Consider the following 16,383-nt stretch of genomic DNA (forward strand, 5'->3'; position numbering starts at 1 on the left):
ATGATCGAACGCTCTAGGACATGGAGCAGAGTTTGGTGAGTTTTGGGCCAAAATGGAGGGGTGTTGGGCTGCAACACACACGAGGCCTTTTCGGTCCCTCGGTTAACCGTTGGAGTATCAAACGAAGTCCAAATGATACGAAACTTGGCAGGCGGTCTACCGGTAGTAAACCAAGGCCGCTTGGCAAGTCTCGGTCCAATCCGGAAATATTTAATCCCCACACACGAAAGAAATCTAGAATTGACCACCGGAGGCGAACGAAGCGCCGGAATGCAAAACGGACAACGGGGAAAATGCTCTAATGCATGAGATGAACACGTATGCAAATGCAATGCACATGATGACATGATATGAGATGCATGACAACGACAACAACACATGGAGACAAAAACCCAAACCCGAGAAAATAAAATAACTTAACGCCGGAAACGGCAAGAGTTGGAGTACAAATAGGGAAAGTTACATCTGGGGCGTTATATCCGCGATCTGCACACGTTCAGCTCGGTGACATCCCTCGTACTCTTGATCCAGTTGAGGCCAAGAGAGAGTTTCGTTAGCACGACGGCATGATGATGGTGATGATGAAGTTACCGACGCAGGGCTTCACCTAAGCACTACAACGATATGACCAAGGTGGAAGTCTGTGGAGGAGGGCACCGCACACGGCTAAGACAACTGTCAACTTGTGTGTCTATGGGGTGCCCCCTTCCCCCGTATATAAAGGAGTGGAGGAGGGGAAGGCCGGCCCTCTCTATGGCGCGCCCAAGGGGGATTCCTACTCCTAGTAGGAGTAGGTTTCCCCCCTTTCCCTAGTTGGAGTAGGAGAAGAAGGAAGAGGGAGAAGGAGAGAAGGAAAGAGGGGTCGGCCCCTACCCAATTCGGATTGGGCTTGGGGGGCACCCCTCACTTGGTCGCCTCCTCCTCTCTCTCTCCCACTATGGCCCATTAAGGCCCATTGACTCCCCAGGGGGTTCCGGTAACCCCCCGGTACTCCGATAATTGCCCGAACTTATCGAAAACCTTTCTGGTGTCCAAACATAGCCTTCCAATATATCAATCTTTATGTCTCGACCATTTCGAGACTCCTCGTCATGTCCGTGATCACATCCGGGACTCCTAACTATCTTCGGTACATCAAAACACATAAACTCGTAATATCGATCATCATTGAACGTTAAGCGTGCGGACCCTACGGGTTCAAGAACTATGTAGAAATGACCGAGATTCATCACTGGTCAATAACCAGTAGCGGAACCTGGATGCTCATATTGGTTCCTACATATTCTACGAAGATCTTTATCGGTCAAACCGCATAACAACATACGTTGTTCCCTTTGTCATCAGTATGTTACTTGCCCGAGATTTGATCGTCGGTATCATCATACCTAGTTCAATCTCATTACCGGCAAGTCTTTTTACTCATTTCGTAGTGCATCATCTCGTAACTAACTCATTAGTGCTTGCAAAGCTTATAGTGATGTGCATTACCGAGAGGGCCTAGAGATACATATCCGACAATCGGAGTGACAAATCCTAATCTCGATCTATGCCAACTCAACAAACTCCATCGGAGACACCTGTAGAGCATCTTTATAATCACCCAGTTACATTGTGACATTTGATAGCACACTAAGTGTTCCTCCGTTATTCGGGAGTTGCATAATCTCATAGTCATATGAACATGTATAAGTTATGAAGAAAGCAATAGCAACAAACTAAACGATCATAGTGCTAAGCTAATGGATGGGTCAAGTCAATCACATCATTCTCTAATGATGTGATCCCGTTCATCAAATGACAACTCATGTCTATGGTTAGGAAACTTAACCATCTTTGATTAACGAGCTAGTCAAGTAGAGGCATACTAGTGACACTCTGTTTGTCTGTGTATTCACACATGTACTAAGTTTTCGGTTAATACAATTCTAGCATGAATAATAAACATTTATCATGATATAAGGAAATATAAATAACAACTTTATTATTGCCTCTAGGGCATATTTCCTTCAACTTCGTGAAGACAGATGAGAAAACGAGCAACTTAATGTCTATTTGAGTCGTCCAAGTATAATCATGTGGTGTTGCTTATTTCTCATTCCTCTCCAACCCTCTTCTCCACCGATCATGTCACCCTCCGGTCAAGTCCATCCTCCCGCATGCCTCATTTGAACATTCGCATTTCGGCCTAGACCATGCATGTATTTCTAATATTGTTGTCTGACATGCATACATACAAACAATTCGTTTAAAGTTTTGTGTTGCCTCCAAGTGTCGCCTCCCATCTTAGTTTTGACATCCCATTCGGTTCATGCCCCGACACATCTTGACGAGATCGATAGATGTTGAGATATCAAGTGCGTGTCGTGCAAGGAGATAAAGGTTTGGTGTGTTTTTATGATAGAAATGACCGTGTGGGGTGGAGAGAAGGGGGTGTTTATGTGTGCGCGCGTTGGTTGTGTACCATCTAGCTATGGATCGATTGAAAGAGGACTAGGGAGGGTCTGGAGATCGACCTAACGGCCGATCTAGAGAGGGGCGGGGAGAAAGATGAATGTATGCTTAAAAAAGATAGATGAAGGCTTGGTTACAATTAATGCATGGTAGAGTGACCTAGGCGTGTGTCGAAGAGCGACCTGACGAGCGAGATACAATCCCGATACCTCGAGAGATCAATTAGGTGTGACATGCACGAAGAGGAAGAGAGGTGGTATGTGTGTGTGCGAGAGAGAGAGAGAGAGAGAGAGACTTTGACCGGCGGCATCCTTCGGTGGTAGGGGGCTGGGCGGAGGAGAGGGAGGCGACAGCTCTAGGGTTCCGCCCGAGCTGTCTCACCGGGAAGCGGCACGGGGTCCTTTTCCTCGATAGATCCTTTTTTGTGAGAAAACTTCCGATCTATTCATCAACTGTCAAGGTGGTATAAAGAACACCTACCGACGACTACAAGCACTAGAGTGAGCCGAAGTTGCGCCGCCGTCATCGCCACTCCCTTATCGGAGCCGGGCAAACATTGTCGTAGTAGACAGTCGAGAAGTCGTCGTGCTAAGGAAGGACCAGCGCACCAGAACAACAACCACAACAGATGAAGAGAAGCCTAGATCGAAAGGATCCAACCTACATACACATAGACGTAGACGAACGAAGACCAAATCCAGGCAGATCCACCAAAGACAAACGTCGACTGGATCCCACAAGATCCGCCAGAGACACACCTCCACCCGCCCCCCGACGACACTTGAAACATCACCGAGGAAATGGCCAGGCGGGGAGGACCTTATTCCATTTTTAAGAAGCCGCCTCCGCCTCGTCTTCTTAAGTATGACACAAACCGTAACAAAACTCAAAAAAACACCTAAATACGGCGACCTCCCCTGCTTCACCAACTTGATCAACGATGCGTACAAATCAGGTTAAAGGAAATGATATATAAGGATCAAAGCTTATAACGGACTAACGTAATCTCCCGTGCGAAAATGCACACAATAAAATATGCTGAATTTTCCTTTCTTGGCCAAAATCTGGCCCTAGCTAGCCAGACTACGAGCGCATGCATACATCTCCAGTGTTCCTCTTGTCTAGATAGTGAAATAAAAAAGAGAAAAATGCACTATAGGTCATTAAACTTGAGTCGGTTGACAGTTTGATACCACTACTTCAAAATACCTGAACTACGGTCCACGTACCTGCGCAAGGGGTTCACTTTGGTCCGTATGTATAATTTCATCTACATATTTGCTGACTTGGCCGAGTCAGCGGCCGCCAGCTCGCTTTGACCGCCACCTGATCGTACCTAGGGTGAATACTAGTCCATCCGGGTTTTTTTTTATAAAAACACCAGACAAAGCGACCAGGTACTGGCATTTTTACAAAAAAAACCCGGGATGGACTAGTATTCACCGTCGACGTCATGCGGGAGCGCGTCGAGTTCCTCCGCTCCCTCGGCCTCGGCCCCGACGACCTCGCCACCTACCCGCTCGCCCTCGGCTGCAGCGTCCGCAAGAACATGGTCCCTGTCCTTGACTACCTCGGCAAGATCGACGTCCGTCGCAACAAGCTCCCGCACCTGCTCCGCCGCTACCCGCAGGTGCTCCACGCCAGCATCGTCGTCAACCTCGCGCCTGTCGTCAAGTACCTCCAGGGGATGGACGTCAAGCCCGGCGACGTGTCGCGCGTGCTCGAGCTCTACCCAGAGCTCCTCGGCTTCAAGCTCGAGGGCACCTGTCCAGTTCCTGTCCATAGCTGTGGCGCAAGGGGGGAAGGGATCCCGTTCATTTTCTGGTCGTGATTTCTGATAAGGTTCTGCAGCCTCCTGACTTGAAACTGAAAGGCAGGAATTTCACATAGAACGGGTCAGCTCTGTTCGGTTGGCACTTGGCAGCAATTTCTCCAGATAGAGTGGCTACTGGAACTGAAATGTTTCTAGCAAAATTCTTTGCTGCAGATGATCCAGTTTTCGATGGAAACACACCAAATTCCAAACTAAATGGCGCCAGCAGCCTGACTAGCAACTCTGGACTATCCACTATCTGGAGGCAGGAGTGGTGGACTTCTCCTCTCCAGGCATTCTGAAACGGGGATCCGCGACTTTGGTGTTCAATAGGAGACAAGTTTTATAAGCCACAACACCTACTCCTTGGTTAATACTCCTTTGGAGTTCTAGACTGGAGTAGTATGCATTGCAGACTTTTTAAAGCCATCTCTGCGATCTTTATCAGTTCTTGACAACATAGTCAAAATCTGGATGCCAACATCCCTCTCTACTACATAGTCGTAGTCTAGTGAAATAAACTCAATCATGAAGAAAAGGGTATATCATAAGAAAATGACAAGGTCGACTCAAAAAAAAGAAGGAGAGACAAGGTGACACCAAAGATGAACATGCATTGCATTGGAAGACCAACAGGTGGCATTAACATGAGGCTCATATCTCACTTCTGACTGGGAATGTCAGATTTATAACATCACAATTTGTTCATTGTTTGCTCAGGTTCTTGCAAATGCAGTGGGTCATAATGCAGTTTCACATTCAGAACAATGCAAAATGTCTACTCCAGACTGCAAAATGTGTCACCTTGTCTAGGCATACATGAGCAAACAATGAACATGTTTACAGTATATCTAGGCATACATGAGAAACATGCAAAGGGAGTATATAATATAACTTCAAGTTTACAATATATCTAGGCATACATGAGAAAGATGGCTGCAAAATGTGTTCCCATATGAAAATGCCAAATGTGTCAGTAACAAGGATCGATGCTACATCATTTCCCAGTTAAACAAGCATTGTGTGAAATATCTGAATATATCAGAGCTCTAAGCTACAGTTTGATTATATCCAGCATTTGGTTTATCAAGCACATCCTTCAAAAATGACAGTCTAGTGATCACTACTGCATCATATACAACAAAGCATCAAGCTCAAGACATAAATGCAAGTTTGTTAGCTAACAATTGATATTAGATACTATGAACGAAGGGAATCATTCGATGAACTCATCATCGGTGTCATCATAATCGCTATCCTCTTCCATATCCTCATCATCCTCATATTGTACTTGCTCCACAAACCTATCTTTGTCAAAGGAATTATCATCCTCCATTTCTTCAACTCCAATCGTGTCACACTTCATACGCTCATCGAATTTTGCATCAGAGTAGTTGAGCAGGCATGCGAGAGAGCATGTGAACCCCTTGTGCCACAGCTATGGACAGGAACTGGACAGGTGCCCTCGAGCTTGAAGCCGAGGAGCTCCGGGTAGCGCTCGAGCACGCGCGGCACGTCGTCGGGCTTGACGTCCACCCCCTGGAGGTACTTGACGACGGGCGCGAGGTCGACGACGATGCCGGCGTGGAGCACCTGCGGGTAGCGGCGGAGCAGGTGCGGGAGCTCGTCGCGGCGGACGCCGATCTTGCCGAGGTAGTCAAGGACGGGGACCATGTTCTTGCGGACGCTGCTGCCGAGGGCGAGCGGGTAGGCGGCGAGGTCGTCGGGGCCGAGGCCGAGGGAGCGGAGAAACTTGACGCGCTCCCGCATGACGTCGACGGTTAATACTAGTCCATCTTTACAAAGAAAAACTCGGATGGACTAGTATTCACCTTAGGCACGATCAGGTGGCGGTCAAAGCGAGCTGGCAGCCACTGACTCAGCCAAGTCAGCAAATACGTAGACGAAATTATACATATGGACCAAAGTGAACCCCTTGCGCAAGTACGTGAACCGTAGTTTGGGTATTTTGAAGTAGCGGTCCCAAACTGTCAACCAACTCAAATTTAGTGACCTACAGTAAATTTTTCTCGATAAAAAATGTGCAGATGCAATGTTTGTGTCGTGGGGATTAAACAATACTACCACTTGATTTTATTTTTTAGAAAAAACTAACCATACTAGTAACCCACCATTTTTGTTTACGTGGCGAGGAACAAGTATTGCCGGCTCCGATTCTCAAAAAAAAAAGAAGTATTGCCGGTTCCTGTCGCCGGCCAGCGTACGTATCGACTGCACGTCACATAAAAAGATTTCCTCCTTTTGTTTTAATTTTTGCTACTGTATGTGCCACGATGGCAAAAAGATAAATGGAGCGGAGATCTTTTGTGGGAAATGAGGCGGACATGACAACGAGTCATCATCATTTCTGCCCTGGACGGGGCGCATGCATGGCAATGGTAGAAAGAAACAGGGCCGGGGAAGGCAAAAATCTAGCTTTTGGGCGAGACGTAGAATCAGGCGAGCCGGCAGCGGTGTGTTTGTGCCTTTGCAATTCAATGGGACAGCTGCCTGAATGAAGCAGTTCAAGGAAAATATCTGTCCGGGGCAACGGAAGCTTAGAGCAACTCCAACGGGTCGATCCAAATGGACGGCGATTTCGTCTGTTTTTTATCTGTTTGGGTCGGTCGCCTGCCCTGCGTCCGTCCTCTTTTAGATTTGGATCGGTAGCGTGCCAATTGTGCTGACTCATATGTGCCGGCGAGGCCGGCTGGCCGCTCAATATTTACATTGATTTGCATTCAAACATATTGTCAAATAACATAGTATTATCGAATAAAAAAATTATAGTTTTACAAGCCGGATACAAATAAAAATGTTTCACATAGTTTTGCAGCCGAATGAAAGAAGATACATCTATTGGTTGCCAACATGAGCCCACATATGCTCAACCAAATCATTTTGCAGTTGCACTTGAGTTTCACAATCACGCATGTCTTCATGAAATTGGGTGAATTGTTCAAACGTTGCCGCTACTCCATACTCAGGCACAACATTCTCAACCTGAAACTGAAACCCTTGATCGTACAGACGTTCTGGGCGCTTGTCTTCTACGATCATATTGTGCATGATCACACAAGCAGTCATCACCTTCGACAGTTTCTGCTTGCTCTAGGTATTAGCAAGATACCGAACGATGCCCCATCGAGATTGCAAAACACCAAAGGCACGCTCGACATCCTTCCTGGCACTCTCTTGCTCCTGGGCAAATATTTTCGTCTTCTCTCCGACATGGTTGGGTATTGTCTTGACAATAGTAGTCCACTAAGGATAGATACCGTCACCCAGGCAGTATCCTTTGTCGTAGTTGTGGTCGTTGATAGTAAAGTTCACCGGTGGGCTGTTGCCTTCGGCAAGCCTAGCAAACACCGGCGAGCGCTGATGCACGTTGATATTATTGTGTGATCCAACCATGCCAAAGAAAGAGTGCCAGATCCAGAGATCTTGAGACGTCACGACCTCTAGGATGACAGTGCAAGCCCTGACATGTCCCTTATACTGCCCTTGCCAAGTAGAAGGACAGTTCTTCCACTCCCAGTGCATGCAGTTCTATACTGTCAAGCATCCCTGGGAAGCCCCTTCTGGCATTCATCGCCAACAAATGGGTTGTATCTTCAGCCGTCGGCTCTCTCAAGTACTCAGGGCCAAACACGGCAATAACAGCCTTGCAGAACTTATACAGGGACTCTAGGCATGTAGACTCGCTCATACGGACGTACTCGTCAATGAGATCACCGGGCACTCCGTATGCAAGCATTCGGATGGCGGCAGTGCATTTCTGATAAGGGGAGAAACCAATCTTGTCGACGGCATCCTCTTTGCACTCAAAATAGTCATCATAGCCGACCACTCCCTCTCTAATACGGTTGAAAACATGCCTACTCATACGGAAACGGCGCGGAATTTGTGATGTTTGAACAACGAGTTTGTTGTATCAAAGTAGTCCTTCCAAATAAGGAAATGCCCGCTTTCTCGGTTGCGATTCAACGCCGGAAGATGGCCCGAAATGGAGCCACGAAACAACGGCCGCTGGCTGTTGAGGTGGTGATGGACCAACACGGCAGCCAATATCTCCTTCTCGTCGTAGGACGACGAATTGTCGGAGTCACAAAGGAAATTGTGGAAAAAAACTCATCGACGGAGTCCATTTTCGTACCTTGGCAAACTGTCGAACAGTTTGCAGGCATCGAAGAAGGAGAAGGCCAGCGAGGGGAGTCGCGCGCACACGGACCAGCTAGCTGCCCTACCGACTTCCGACGAGTGGGCCGGCGTCCGACGAGCGTGCCGGTGAGGATTTGGCCGGCGCGGCGAGGCGGCCTCTTAGTTGCGGGCGGCTGTGCGGTTGGGGGAGCGGCAGTGGGAGACAGTTTGCTCCCCGACGGCAAGACGGCGGTGGCGGGGCGACGGGGGGAGTGAGCGGCGTTGCTGGGCGGATGTGGAGGCGGCGGCAGCTGGCAGAGTCGCCGGCAAAAAAGGGCGGCGGTGTCGACGATGAAGAAGGCGGGCGAGGGTTGCTGGGGTGGGAGAGGCTAATAAGCCACTGACCAGCGGGCCCGGGAAAAGGAATAGACGCGCACGCATCCGTCTCGTGTTCGCGCTGACGCAAATCCGGCTCAAAATTGAGGCGGGAATGGGTCGTCCGCGGACGAAAAGCGGACGCCCGTCCGTTTTAAATCGGCACGTTAGGCCGATTTTTCTGTCCGCGCCAACCCAACCGAACAACGGCGGATGAAATTGGTCACCCCATTGAAGTCGCTCTTAAGACTTGACAACAGCTCGCATGGATCTACTCCTTCCGTTCTAATGTAAGACGTTTTAACAAACTAAATTAAGTTATAAAAATGTCTTATAATATGAGACAGAATAATACTATTTTCATAGGAAATGGGAGAGATCAGGAACGCGGTTAAACCGAGCTCGAGCTCAATGTGAGCTCGGTTAAATAGTAAAAAGAAAAAAAAGAAACATTGACAAATGTTTTGATTGCTTGTAAAGTTTCAATATTATACAACATTCGTGAAAAATGTGAAAAAGTTGATGCTCTAAAAGTATTATTTTTAAAAACATTTTGAAGCATCGATTTTATCCTTTTGTCATGTCTTTCGCGAATGTTATTTCATGATGAAACTTGAAAAAAAATAAACTTTCAATCTATTCGTGTTCAATCACGGAAGTAAAACGAATATCGAAAATATTAAAATTACATCCAGATCTGTAGACCATCTGGCGACGACTACAAGCACTGAAGCGACACAAAGACTTGTTATCGTCATCGCCTCTCCCTCGCAGGAGCCGATCAAAACTTGTTGTATTAGAAGTCGTCGTGCTAAGGCCCTATAGGGCCAGCACCTCAGAACAGCAACCGTTGCCGATGAAGAATAGTGTAGATTGGAGGGATCCAATTTAAAGACATACGGACATAGACGAACGACGACCAGATCCGAGCAGATCCACCGAAGACACATCTCCACACACACGGGCGATGCTAGACGCACCACCGGGACGAGGCTAGGCGGGCAAACCTTATTCCATCTTCAGGAAGCCCCCGCCGTCTCGTCTTCCTGAAAATGACATAAACCCTAACAAAAGTAAAAAATAAAACATCTAAATAGGGAGTCCTCTTGCCGGCAAGGGCCCAGATCCACCGCGTCCTCATGGCCCCTAAGGCCACCGGAGACGAAGCAGCCCGACGGTGGCGCCGGAGGAAAGCAGAGAAACCCTAATCTTTTTTGAAAGGAGGAGGCGGATGTGTGTTGTTGGGCGTATACATCGTTTTCTGCTTTTCATTTCGTGATGAAATTTTGCAAGCAATGAAACATTTGTCCATGTTTGCTAGAAAAAAATCCAGATTTTTTTATTTCATTTACTGTCGGAACAGGACTTTTAGATAGATCCTAGCAAGCCCTTTTTTCCCTAAAAAAACCAAGCCTCATTTTTCGGCAGGAACGTGTGTCACGTGTGTAGGATGGGATGGTGGCAGATTACGAAACATTTGGTCAACTAGTAGTGTCTCCTTATAAATCTCGGAATAAACTCAACCTCCATTCTCCCATCGCGCGCTCTCTCCTCCTCCTCCCAAAAAAGATTAGGGCTCATCACCCGACCAGTACAGTCATCCTCACACAAATACCAGTTCATCATTTCGGTCTCTCTAGAACTGTAGTAGTAAATCCTTGTGTTCGATCGAGCACTGCGTCTGTTGCCACTGCTGGGACTCAGATTGCTTTTCTCCTCAACTTTGGCATTCGATGGGTGTAAAGGTCTTCCCTTCCCGTTGGCCATCATTTCCTCTTCTTCCTTTGCGCTAAACAAATTTTGTTTAGCGCCACCTCCACCTGACCTGACCTGACCCCAGCAAAAGCAAAGCCAAGCGCCTTGCCATTAAAAGGCTTCCTTTTTTTGGCTCCAAATCTGCGTCCGGTTTGGTTCCTTCCTTCCACCAATCTCTCCGGCGGCTCTCCTATTCCATTCCACCATCGAAATCCAACCCTTGACCTCCCTCCAATTCCCCAAGAACAAGCATAAGCAGACAAGCTTGGCCGCTCCGATGGGGGTGCTCGCCGACAGGCTCAGGGCCTTCTCCACCAACCGATGGCTCGTCTTCGTCGCCGCAATGTGGCTGCAGTCCATGGCCGGCATCGGCTACCTCTTCGGCGCCATCTCGCCCATCCTCAAGGCCGCGCTCGGCTACAACCAGCGCCACGTGGCGGCGCTCGGCATCGCCAAGGACCTCGGCGACTGCGTCGGCTTCCTCGCCGGCTCGCTCTCCGCCATGCTGCCCGCCTGGGCCATGCTGCTCATCGGCGCCCTGCAGAACTTCCTCGGATACGGATGGCTCTGGCTCATAGTCACCAAGCAGGCGCCGCCGCTGCCCCTCTCCATGGTCAGTAAGTCAAGTCCCTCCTCTGCCGCTGCTTCTTTCTGTCTTGCTTGCTTTCTTTCTTTCTTTCTTTTTGAATTGTGCGCTGCTTCTTTCTTAGATTGGTTGATGATACTATGAATCTGATTGAATCACAGAGCTGTTCAAAATGGTCCTCAACTTTGAATGCTACTGCTGAATTACACACACAATACATTCAGGTCGTCGTGCCAATTTGTTTATGGAATTGCAAACAAGGTGGGCTGTAGACCGCAGAGCACATGATAATTAAATAAAATGAGGGGCACATGATCATTAAATAAAATGAGGGTTACTGGCTGGATAGGATCAGCTGATGAAAATGGCGTGGAGGGAGAGTACATCTTAGATTAAATCAGTTTTCTAGGCACCGGCTTTCTTGTGAAATTGACTAATCACACATGTTTAAGTGTGAAATGCCGGCCCGCCAATGGTGTATTCTTCTACTCCTAGTGTAGCATTCTTTATTTACAATAACTTGTCCTTGTCACTACTTTTGTTTTCAGTAGTCACCATGTTATGCCTAATTATTTACTGTCACAGCAACCAATTGCCTATTTGTCAATATTCAAGTCTTCAATTCTTTATCGGCGTGAGTTGATGCAACAGAGATTATTCTTAATTCGAATATTATGTTGCTTTTTTAACACAATTTTCTCTCTATAATATTTTAATGGATTCACTATAAACTTTATTGGCCTTATCTGGATTAGATGGCCAAGTAGTCTAGTCTTACTTCCTAAACCTCCTATGTTTCTCCAAATTTCTCACATGTCAGAAGTAGTATATTGTAAATTTATGGCTGTCAAGAGTGTGCACATAGCTTTGCAAGGTGTGATGTTTGATTGCAAAATCTGCACGCCATATCATAAATCATCATCACAATCACTATGATTGACCGGTGAATGGCTGAATGGTTGCTTATTTACAAGTAAACAATTAGTTTGTCCACATCATTTTCTACACAGCCTCAGTTGCTTCTTCAAGCAAATGTTCGTGTGCAGCTCAGGATAATGTAACCCACACATTTGTTGCTTGCCATGCAGAGCTGCATTCTTTGTTTTGTTTCTATCTCTTAAATTTATGAATTCATATATTGTACACTATGTATGCTCAGTTCTGTATACGGAACTACAGAGAGAATGCAAAAAGCTATAGAATTGGTATGGTCTTCTCCAAATAAAATTGATGAACAGTTTCATTGTTGTCCAGATGGCCAGGATTCCAAACTACGTGGAGGAAATAGGGAATCCCCACAATTAGATAAATATGAAACAAAAATCTGGAAACTGACTAGTTATTTGCTTCCCTTTGCTCAATTTTCGACACTAATATAATACTTCTTGATGTTTTTAATTCAGATGTGTGTCCTTATTTTTGTTGGAACCAACGGCGAGACATATTTCAACACAACTTCACTGGTTACATGCATCCAGAATTTCCCAAAGAGCAGGGGCCCAACTGTGGGCATTCTGAAAGGATTTGCTGGGCTTAGCAGTGCAATTCTGACTCAACTGTTTGCAGTAATGCACACACCAGACCATGCAACTCTTATCTTCATGGTCGCAGTCGGGCCGTCACTTGTTGCCATTGGCCTCATGTTTGTTATAAGGCCTGTCGGGGGTCACCGACAGGTGCGGTCATCTGACAAGAACAGCTTCATGTTCATCTACACCATTTGCTTGCTCCTTGCCTCATATCTCGTTGGTGTCATGCTAGTCCAAGATTTCCTGGAAGTGAGTGATAATGTGGCTATTTCTCTCACAGTGTTTCTTTTCGTCTTGCTTATTTTACCGATCGCGATCCCCGTGGTCCTGACGTTTAGCTTGAAAACTGAATATCCAAGTCCATATGAAGAGGCTCTGCTGTCTGAAGCATTAAAAGGAGAGGCAGGTACTTCACATGAAAGGGAGGATCAACCAGAGTTGATTCTAAGTGAGATGGAAGACGAGAAGCCTAAAGACATAGACTCTTTATCCCCATCTGAAAGGAGAAGGAGAATTGCAGACTTGCAGACCAAGTTAGTTCAAGCTGCAGCAAGAGGTGGGGTTAGAGTCAGGAAGGGACCACGTAGGGGGGAGAACTTCACCCTGATGCAGGCATTGGTCAAGGCTGATTTTTGGCTTATTTGGTTATCGCTTCTGCTCGGGTCTGGATCAGGGCTGACGGTGATTGATAATTTGGGTCAGATGAGCCAAGCTGCTGGTTTCAAAGACGGGCATAACTTCGTGTCATTGACGAGCATATGGAACTTCCTTGGTCGTGTTGGAGGTGGCTATTTCTCTGAGAATATTGTCAGGTACCAACACTAGGTTCTCCACATTTTGATCTGGCATCCACTGTTAACACAGCAAATAAAAATGATTGCTATCATTTTTCAGTAGCTGTATTTTTTTGCGGTGCTCTTCAGTACCTCTCAAATTTTGGCCAGGCTTTCTTCATACATTGACCAACTATTCTTCTGATGATCAGGGAACATAAATACCCAAGGCACATAGCATTGGCCTTAGCTCAGATACTCATGGCTGCTGGGCATTTCCTCTTTGCAATGGCTTGGCCTGGAACTATGTACATGGGAACCTTCCTGGTTGGGCTTGGATATGGCACTCACTGGGCTATTGTGCCGGCTGCTGTTTCTGAACTTTTCGGTGTAAAACACTTTGGCGCAATGTATAATTTCCTCACAGTAGCAAACCCCACAGGGTCGCTGATCTTCTCAGGTCTCATTGCCAGTAGCTTCTATGACTATGAAGCTGAGAGGCAAGCGCAGCGCCGTCAGAGCTCAGCGTCGTCGTCTCCACAGTTTCTTCAGGGCATGGGTTTACTTGCAGATGGGCCACTGAAGTGTGAAGGGGCTGTTTGCTTCTTTGTCAGCTCGTTGATCATGTCAGCGTTTTGCGTCGTGGGTGCTGGCTTGAGCCTTGTCATTGTTTACAGGACCAAGCGAGTCTACTCTCACCTCTATCGATCTGTCCGGTGATGAACTTTTTTCCATGGATAGATCATCCCCGTTGTACCATGTACCATACATACATTATTGAACATATGATTCATGAATCAAGATACAAGAAGCTAAAGTTTGTTTGTTTATATAGTTGCAGACCATTTTTATAGTTTTTTTTGGAAGGGCAGACCATTTTATAGTTTATACTGTAAGCAACCCGTTCCCAGATGTAAATTGCAGGTCTTTTTTGTCCGAGGATGCGACTGTGTATTTATCTGTCAAATGCTATTTTACTTTGGCTGTAATGAACCCTCTCTCATGATAACACCTTGTATGGTTTCTGCCAATGCTGGAAACATGAAACTTGTGAAACTGCCCGGCTATTTTTATTAGACTTTCTTGCCGTGTATGAACTTGTGACTAGTAAATGTTGCCATGCTTTTCATGTATATATAGTACTATGGAATAATAACCTCAAGTGACCAGGGTCAGGAATTCAAACTGCAAAATGATTGTGGGGTGGAGCATCTCCAAATTTTGTTGCTGGAGTTTTCATGCTATTTATGTACCAGGTATGCACCACCTTGACTGTGATCTTAGTTCCATCTTGAAACTGAACACATCAGCTGCCTAACTTCAAGCTACTTGCAGATCTGGCCATCTATCTATCTATCTATCTATCTATCTATCTATCTATCTGGGCTGCCCATCATATGGACGCTGCTACTTTTGTCTGGCAGCAAAACTCCTAGAGACTTTGTTGTTTAGGCCTGTGAAAATGACACATTATTATCCAAGTGATCTTCCTTTGGTGACTGGCAGCATGTGTATGTAAGCTGATCCTGTCACCTGAAGATTCAGCTCCTAGGTGCTACTGCCAAACAACTATCAGTTCTTGAACAAAGTGACAGAAACACAATCTGCTCGGCTCAGTTCTCACACAAGTCAGCTGCCACATTTTCCTTGTGAAGACACTTTTCTACAGTAGTTCAATCTGTAATCAATGTTAACCTACTATACACTGAAATTTGAACAGCTGGGATCTCCTGGCTTATCAACAAGAGCACAGAGTGGCATGGTTCAAGATCACACAAGAGGCATTCTGAAACTGGATGCAACTCAGAGCTGAATGCAGACTCACTCTTCTTGTCTACTTTTTCTTTACATGCTCAAATGAGGCAAATTTGAACCTGGGGCTGTGCCATGATGTATTATTACCAGCAACATCCTTGGATTTTTTGTTGCAATAACAGAATATAAGTAGCAGGTGTGTCAGCAGTGCTAGATATTTTGCTAGTTCTTGTGCTGCTACTGTCATATGCCTACTTTTATTATTTCCTCTGAGATACCAGTACAAATTGCTGGTGAGGTGATGATGTAGAGAGGGTGTGTGTGTGTGTACTTAAAGGGTAACAGGGAGAGTGGGGCCCACATGGGGGGAGAAAAAGGTTCTCAGTCTGCACACAAGGTATCTCTTCTCAGGAAAAAAAAAGAATTAGGGTTCACCGGACTGGAGAGGAGAGCAAAGCTTTTTGTGGCTGGTGGTTGTGATTTTAACTTAACCCTAGGCATAATCCTTGCTAGGTTAGTAGGAAATACCTGAAACAACCCTAGTCACATCTGATTGATCTAACAACACAGCACTAGGGTTACGCTCCTGCTGTACCTGCCGCTGTGGTTTTACAGAAATAGCCCCTCCCTAATAAAGGTTTCTCACCTTATATAATGCGTATACGTACCTGCCCATGTATACACTCCAGTACCATGACGAGTGGGCCCAGCTGGGGGATACTTAAGGACACTTTCCCATGTGCTCCGCCCTGTATTAACGTCAAATCTACAGCTTAAAACAGCAATTAACAGTATTAAAGCCCGAATTAAAGCACATAATCAACTCAGCCTTTTCCCCCCTAAAGATAAAGAAATACCAGTAGTACTCCAGTATGTTTTGTATCTGAGCCGGAAATGGCGAGAAAGCCCCTGGGTTGACACCCGGCCTGGGGTTTGGGCCTGCACTGTGGGGGAGTTTAATTTGGGGCACCAAATGAGGGCAAAGTTTGAAACTTTTAAAGGCAAACAAAAAACAAAGGCGGAATAATAATCTAATCTCTATTTTTACAGGACACAGAGGCACAGAGGCACACGGCCTGACCTACACTCGCTCCTTTTTCTACTACTACTGCTGCTCTGCTGCTACCCCTCTCATTTGGTATTACGATTTTTGGGGCTTTGACTAAAAGTCTTGAGCTAAAAAACTTCATTTTTTTAGAGCTCCTT

General features: G+C 46.3%; 2 protein-coding genes across 3 annotated transcripts; one reads left to right on the forward strand and one right to left on the reverse strand.

Annotated features, from left to right (window-relative positions):
* Positions 1 to 5,202: 5,202 nt before the first annotated feature.
* On the reverse strand, positions 5,203 to 8,451 carry LOC123191718 (transcription termination factor MTERF4, chloroplastic). The gene is made up of 2 exons (XM_044604350.1): positions 8,421 to 8,451; positions 5,203 to 6,060 (listed from the first exon to the last, which is right to left on the reverse strand). Exons 1-2 carry the CDS (start codon positions 8,449 to 8,451, stop codon positions 5,627 to 5,629), a joined length of 465 nt encoding a protein of 154 aa, XP_044460285.1. The 3' UTR covers positions 5,203 to 5,626.
* Positions 8,452 to 10,302: 1,851 nt separating this feature from the next.
* LOC123189059 (protein NUCLEAR FUSION DEFECTIVE 4) lies at positions 10,303 to 14,239 on the forward strand. 2 transcript variants are annotated; one of them, XM_044601374.1, is made up of 3 exons: positions 10,303 to 11,147; positions 12,524 to 13,461; positions 13,635 to 14,239. In XM_044601374.1, exons 1-3 carry the CDS (start codon positions 10,812 to 10,814, stop codon positions 14,140 to 14,142), a joined length of 1,782 nt encoding a protein of 593 aa, XP_044457309.1. In that variant the 5' UTR covers positions 10,303 to 10,811; the 3' UTR covers positions 14,143 to 14,239. The 2 variants fall into 2 exon arrangements, with proteins under 2 accessions (XP_044457309.1, XP_044457311.1); XM_044601376.1 differs by having other exon boundaries at positions 10,888 to 11,151.
* The last annotated feature ends 2,144 nt before the right edge of the window (positions 14,240 to 16,383 follow it).

Source organism: Triticum aestivum, chromosome 2A (genome assembly GCF_018294505.1).
Source record: "Triticum aestivum cultivar Chinese Spring chromosome 2A, IWGSC CS RefSeq v2.1, whole genome shotgun sequence".
NCBI lineage: Eukaryota > Viridiplantae > Streptophyta > Magnoliopsida > Poales > Poaceae > Triticum > Triticum aestivum.

Excerpts from the sequence above, each read along its gene's own strand:
- LOC123191718 (XM_044604350.1), bottom strand. The coding sequence starts at position 8,451 with ATGCCTGCAAACTGTTCGACAGTTTGCCAAG. Across the intron at positions 6,061-8,420 it reads CTGTTCGACAGTTTGCCAAG|ATGGACTAGTATTAACCGTC; the intron begins GTACGAAAATGG and ends TTCTTTGTAAAG.
- LOC123189059 (XM_044601374.1), top strand. The coding sequence starts at position 10,812 with ATGGGGGTGCTCGCCGACAGGCTCAGGGCCTTCTCCACCAACCGATGG. Across the intron at positions 11,148-12,523 it reads CGCCGCTGCCCCTCTCCATG|ATGTGTGTCCTTATTTTTGT; the intron begins GTCAGTAAGTCA and ends TTTTTAATTCAG. Across the intron at positions 13,462-13,634 it reads TTCTCTGAGAATATTGTCAG|GGAACATAAATACCCAAGGC; the intron begins GTACCAACACTA and ends TCTGATGATCAG.